This window comes from Alexandromys fortis, unplaced genomic scaffold (assembly GCF_014885135.2).
Source record: "Alexandromys fortis isolate MF-2015 unplaced genomic scaffold, M_Fortis_MF-2015_v1.1 scaffold_372, whole genome shotgun sequence".
NCBI lineage: Eukaryota > Metazoa > Chordata > Mammalia > Rodentia > Cricetidae > Alexandromys > Alexandromys fortis.
Window position 1 is genome coordinate 258,976 of NW_026068255.1, and position 6,712 is coordinate 265,687.

Sequence of the window (6,712 nt, forward strand, 5' to 3'; positions counted from 1 at the left end):
ATTTAAGAAAGCTCAATCCATCCTGGGAGGAAAGGCCTGGTTGGATTCATGGCAGCTGGAGCTGTGGCTGGGATGACTCACATCTCCATGCATCAGGAAGCAGAGTGAGGGGACGCTGGCTCTTATCTGGCTTTCTCCTTTTCCTCCCTGTTCTTCAGTCTGGGCCCCAGATCATGAGCTGCTGTCACCCACGTTCAGTGCAGCTCTCCACTCCTCAAATAATCTTCTCTGGAAACACCCTTCACAGACAAATCCAGAATTGCAAGTCCTGGGAGATTCAAACTCCAGTCCAGCTGACTCTGATGATTAGCCGTAACAGCTACAAGGTGAGTTCCAAGACAGCCTGGGGTACAGTGTGAGATCCTGCCAAAATAAAGATAAGGGGAGGGATAGAAGATGGTTCAGTAATTAAGAACATTTGTTGATCTTGCAGAGAACCAACGTTCAGTTCCCAGCATCTTCATGGTGGTTCACAACAGCTTGTAACTCCAGTTCCAGAGAATCTAATGTCTTTCTGGCCTCCCCAGGCTGATGCACACATAATACACATAAACACAAGAGGCAAACTTACATATACAAAATAAAATAAGTCAAAAAATCTTTATAAAGACTAATTGGCTGGAGAAATGGCTTAGTGGATGAGCTAAGATGGCTTACTGGCTGCTATGGCAGAAGACCTGGGTTCAGTTCCTAGTGCATATACCATGGCTCACGATCATCTCTAACTCCATTCCTAGGGATCCAACACGTTTTTCTGACTTCTGAAGTCCCCTTTTTGCAGGTAATATGCATGCATACATGTACACACACATAAACAGTGAAAACATTTTTAAAGCCTTTTTCAAGGCAAGGAAGAAAGACTATCTGGGCTCCTCTACTCAACTACCTAAGACAGGTCTTGGAAGAAGACTGAGTATTTTAGAAAAATATTTGTGGTCACTGATGTCCATAATCATTCACAATGAAAAGCAACCTCAAATGGGAATATAATATTTCCCCCTGAGAATGTAAAAACAGGAATGTATCTGCCCTGAGTTGTCATGTCAGCAGATACCTATTGCTTTCTCTCCCATTGGGTTTAGTTACAGGTGGAAGACTTGGGAAGCATTTCACATAATGGAAGCTTCTAGCTATTTGCTATCTGAAAGTCTCCTCATTGATTTCTTTTACTTTTAGGTAAAGATACTAGAATTCAAATTCTTGTCAATTATTAAACATAAAGGAATTATGTATATGATATTGGACCATTAAAGGTCATTTTATTATGGAACCAAATTTGAGTATTTACAGCTAGGAGGAGAACACACAGGCACACCAATGTCAGGTGCCACACAGGATACACTGTTCCTGCTGCAGGACATAGGTGCTGGTCACTGTGGTTGGGACCCTTTCCCTGCAGCTCCTGGAAACGCTGTGGCAATGTTAGCCCCACTACAAGCATTCTCTGTGGTTTCAGCTTTTCCTTAACACTGTGTGCTGAGTCAACGTCCAGCATGTCGTCGTTTGACCGGTGGAACCAAGGACTCATGATGTACTCAGCTGCAGGAAGGCTTTTGGGCAGCTGATGGTGACATGGTCTTTGCTTCCTTTCTAGACTCTCAGGGGGTATTCTCTGAAGTATACAGAGAGTTCAAGAGCTGAGATAGAGACAAAACGGGAAAAGTCTCAGACTAGACTTTTCAATCTGTAGGAGGAAAAATATGGGGAAAGATGCAGGATGGGAAATCCTAGAATTCCTGAGTTCAGAACCTTGGGAATGTTTTTAGAATGATTATATGAAGATCTAGAGCCAAAATAGGAAATAGGAGGGAGATATGCAAGAAAACCCAAGCCCTAGCCTGGAGATGGGTCCCAGCCACAATGGCATGTCCAGTCACATCAGTGTGTGAAAGAAAGCACAGGTCCAAACTAATAATCACACAGGTATGTATACATCTTATAATAACGTTAAGACAAAAGCCCTCGGATAAGACACATTCCCTACTTCTGCTCTTCCTCATCACAATGGCAGCTGCAGCTCCAGCGAACACAACTCCAAGGAGAATCAGCCCAGCAGTGATTCCCAGGATGGGGATGGTGGGTTTAGGAGGTTCTGAGAAGGGAAGGGAAAGAAAGAAAAGGTGTAGGCGCTGGCCCCCTGCTCTTAGTCATGAGCCCCCCCCCCCAGGGTCTCCAGAAGGGTTCCCACTTTCTCCACTGGCCATCTCTGTGTCCACACCGCTCCTTACCCCATTTCAGAACAAGGGGCTGGGTTAGTGCTTCATGCAGCACATGGCATGTGTATCTCTGCTCCTCTCCTGAAGGCACCACCACAGCTGCCCACTTCTGGAAGGTCCCATCCCCTGCAGGTCTGGTCTCTACAAGATCCATGTCCTGGGTCAGGTCCACTTCATCCAGCTGCCAGATCAGGGTGATGTCTGAAGGGTAGAAGCCCAGGGCCCAACACCTTAGGACGCTGCCTCCTTCAGGTCTGGGGTGATGGGTCACATGTGCCTTTGGAGGATCTGAGGGAAAGAGTTGGACAATTCAGGTATCTAAGATTCTTTCCTGAACTGCACAGTACTTATGTGACCATTCTGGGAACGGAGTGAACTTAGGTAGGTGGAGGAATTTTACAGTAGTCTAGACTTAGGCATCTGGGATAACCTACTCCTTGGAAAGCTCTAGAATCAGGATGATCCAGACAATAAGAATTCAGGACCCTCAAAGGAGAAAAGGAACTTCTGGTTCTGATTGTGTGAGGGCTGAGAGACTCAGCATCACTGGAGCCAGACTCCAAAGACTTTGGGTATGGACAGAGAGCCCAAGAGAGGCTCTCAAAGGGCTGCAGACTAGGAGCTGCTGTTGGTTATTTCAGGGATCTTCTCTCCTTCCTTCCTCAGACTGACTCGCGACAGTCCTGAGAGAAGGTGTACTCCTCGGGAGAGTCTGTCTCTGTCTGGCGTTAGATCAGGTAACCCAGGAACACTCTTCCCTCTCCAGATGCAAAGAAGAGAAACAATATCCAAACCCAGTCCATTTTCCTCCCTTCTGAGTAGACGTGAGCCCCAGTCAGAGAACAGATGTAGGAGATTCCTCACGGCCCCTGTACCTGCTCCTAGCAGAGTCTCTTTGCCAATCTCCAGGTACGTGTGGAGCGACTCCACACACTCCCCCTTCAGGTAGGTTCGCCTTTGCTCCGCCACACCAGCTTCCTCCCACTTGCGCTGCGAGATCTGAACCGCGGAGTCACCTGCGATCCAGGAGTCCAGGTCCTGGTTTAGGGCGAGGTAATCTCGGCCGTCGTAGGCGTGCTGCTCAAACCCGTGGAGGAAGAGTCCCTCTGGCCCCACCTCGCAGCCGGACACACACTGAAAGACATGAGAGCCTGGCCCCGCCCCCGGTCTTATTTGAACCAAAAACGGTACTGAAAAACCCGTCAAGGAACCCTTTGAGGTCCAGGGTTTCCGCGAACCCCGCAGCCTCTATCTAGTCAAACCTCACACCTGAGGACCCGGGAATTCGGTGTCGTCCATGAGGATGAGGGATTGTGACCTGGGTCCCAGCCCTGGAATCTCTCACCATCCTCGCTATGGTTGTAGACGCCCATAGCCTCCCGCAGGTTCACTCGGGAATTTTTTTCAATTTCCTTGACGGTCCGGGTCTGCTGCTCCCAGTACTCTGGCCCCATCTGCTTCACCCACAGCGCGCGGGGCTCCATTCTCTGACTTTCCTCCTGGTTGTTGTAGCATAGGAACTGTGTGTCGTCCACGAAGCCGACAAAGATGAAGGAAGGCTCTCCCAAACCAGGCTGGGACACGGCGGTGGCAAAAAACTGCAAGGAATGAAAACCTGGCGGCGGAAGGCGGTGAGATCCTGATCCTTCTCCAGGGACCTGTGCAGGTGATCTGTCTGGGAGGGGGGCAGGGGGCCCGGGCTCAGGATGCAGGCAAGAGAAAAGAGCGAAGGAAGCGGGAGGGTCTGGCAGGGCGATCTGGAGAAGCGGCCCCCAGCGTACTGTCCCCGCCCGAAGCCCTTGCTCTTCCTGCCAGTGGCAGTTTCTGACCTGCACTAACCTGCGCGGACCTGGATCAAGGCCCAAGCTCCGAGGAGCAGGAGGGCAGAAAGCGCGGAACTTCCCATCCTCGGTGTTTGGAAGGCGTACAGTGATTGAGACTTTGTTCCTCTCTGTGGACGGTTTAGTATTGTGGGCTATGAGGAAAGACCGCGGTGACTGAACGGCTTTCTCCAGAATTCAGACATGCAGAGAGACCAAGACAGTTGACAAAAGTGGTGAGCTGGGGAATTGAACTCAAAGGAATCCCTAACCCCTGGCTTTTTATCACCCCAGATACCTCCTTTGCAGACCAGACCTGGGAGTGAATCCTGAGACCAGGGAATTTTACACCCTCTTCCCCCTGCACCTAGTGCCGGGAGTTGTGTCTGAAGTTCTCTGTATCTCTAAGTGTATCTCTAAGTGTATCTCTAAGTGTATCTCTAAGTGTATCTCTAAGTGTATCTCTAAGTGTATCTCTAAGTGTATCTCTAAGTGTATCTCTCAGATGTTGCGTGTTACATCTGCTCACATTCATCATATTAAAAACCAAAAACATTAGGGGCTGGAGAAATGCACAAGACGTGGTTTCCAACATCCATATCGGGAGATTTTGTTTTGTGGCAATATAAATGAAGGTTCCTAAAAATTTGTCAGTCTACAAACGAGGAGTAGAGACACAACCACCTGTAAGCAACTCCACAGTTTCTGGGTCTAACTCCCTTTCCTGGCCTCCTCTGACTCCTTCTAACAAGCAGGCACACACATATACACATGAAATAAAAATAAATAAGTCATAAATAAGTCTTTTTTTTTTCTTGTTTTTCGAGACAGGGTTTCTCTGTGGCTTTGGAGCCTGTCCTGGAACTAGCTCTTGTAGACCAGGCTGGCCTTGAACTCAGAGATCCACCTGTCTCTGCCTCCCAAGTGCTGGGATAAAAGGTATGCACCACCATAGCAGGGCCGGGCAATAAGCCTTTTTTAATTGAAAGATAGGTCAGGTATGGTGGTGTTGGCCTGTAATCACAGCACTCAGGCCTTCATACATTTGAAGCCTGCATAGACGGCATGAGACCCTATCTCCACACAAACAAACAAAAAACACAAAACAGGACATTTAAAAAGTGAAATTTCCCCTTTTATACTGTGAGCAATTGGTGTTAGATAATACCACTATTAATAATTCCAATTGCAATTGAGTTCTTCAGCCAGGTGTCACATTAATGTGCCAGCAAATTAACTCACTGTCAGGAGTGTTACAGTAAATATGGCAAGTGATTTATAAAAGCACAACAATATTCATGGATGCCGTGAGAGTGTCTAGGTGACTGAGGGTCCCACAGAACACGCTTGGATAACTGCTGGTCTGTGTCGAGCCTCTTCAGATAACTCAATTGTTTCTTTGTGGTGATGTCTAACAGAAAGCAATTTCAGAGGAAAGAGAATACTTGGCTATGCTCTAGCTTCCCAACAAGTCCCCCTCCTGCTTTAAAAGCGCTGTGTCCATCATGAGCATCAGGGCAGGTGAGGAACCTAGTATAAGAGGCTGGCAGACTAGGGTGGCAGACTGTCAGTGCACATGGGCCTTGGGCGTGCCTGCTATCAGAGAGTCCAATCAGCACGACAAAAGTGCCACAGTACAAACCTGTGAGGCAAAGGGTTGTCCCATAATGCCTTTAGCAACCCCATTCTGTGGCAGAACAGTTCAAAGGTTTCTCAAAATCAGGTAACCTAGAAATAACAGGCAGGGACAGTATTAAGTGGAGGATTTCAGAGGAGGCTAAGGCAGAGAGAATGGGCTTTAGGATGAGAGGAGGGCACAGAGTGAGAGAGGTAATACCCCGGAGTCCAGTGGGGTGATAGCCAGTTGCTCCCTAAATGTACCTAACTGCTTCTTTGGAGGACTAGTTTGGAAAAAAAGGAAAAGCATTTTGAGTTGACGTTGGAATCTCCTGAGGTAGCTCATGCCCTAAGCTAAAACAGGTTTTGAAGACATTGACATTTAGATCTGGAGGCTTTACATCCACATTCAGCAGGAGCTTTCTGGATAATGTCTATAAAGACACCCAAAAATAAATAAATAAAAATTAAAGCCAGGTGGTGGTAATCCCAACATTTGAATTGCAGAGGTAGGCAGATCTCTGAGTTCAAGGCCAATCTGGCTCCAAAGCTACTGCTAAACCCTGTCTTGAAAAAGCAAACAAACAAAAAGCAAAAGATAGATAGAATGAGAGAGAGAGAGAGAGAGAGAGAGAGAGAGAGAGAGAGAGAGAGAGGAGCAGCATATTGTATAAGACTGGAGCCTTGGGTAAAGGCAATGGAATCTTAAACTTCTTTAGGTATTGAATATCCTGAGGGAAATTCACACACCTTTCACGCACCTAAAGTAGCAGATTCCAGATTAACTTTTTCCCTCTAAATGCAAATGCAGAGAAAAATAGGAAGTCTGGGTGTGAGGGAATCACTGTAAACTAGGGCCCAGTGGGGGAATACAAAGAATCATAGCACTTAGGGTTTGCTTAGCTGTTTGTTTTTTGTTGTTGTTGTTGTCGTCTTATTTGTTTGTTTTTTTGAGACAGGGTTTCTCTGTGGTTTTGGAGCCTGTCCTGGAACTAGCTCTTGTAGTAGACCAGGCTGGCCTCGAACTCACAGAGATACACCTGCCTCTGCCTCCCAAGT

At 47.4% G+C, this 6,712-nt stretch overlaps 1 protein-coding gene across 2 annotated transcripts; it reads right to left on the minus strand.

Annotated features, from left to right (window-relative positions):
- LOC126494272 (H-2 class I histocompatibility antigen, Q10 alpha chain-like) lies at positions 1-4,551 on the minus strand. 2 transcript variants are annotated; one of them, XM_050131525.1, is made up of 6 exons: positions 4,056-4,551; positions 3,562-3,891; positions 3,092-3,367; positions 2,229-2,504; positions 1,985-2,092; positions 1-363 (listed from the first exon to the last, which is right to left on the minus strand). In XM_050131525.1, exons 1-6 carry the CDS (start codon positions 4,120-4,122, stop codon positions 320-322), a joined length of 1,101 nt encoding a protein of 366 aa, XP_049987482.1. In that variant the 5' UTR covers positions 4,123-4,551; the 3' UTR covers positions 1-319. The 2 variants fall into 2 exon arrangements, with proteins under 2 accessions (XP_049987482.1, XP_049987483.1); XM_050131526.1 differs by lacking the exon at positions 1,985-2,092.
- Positions 4,552-6,712: the final 2,161 nt, after the last annotated feature.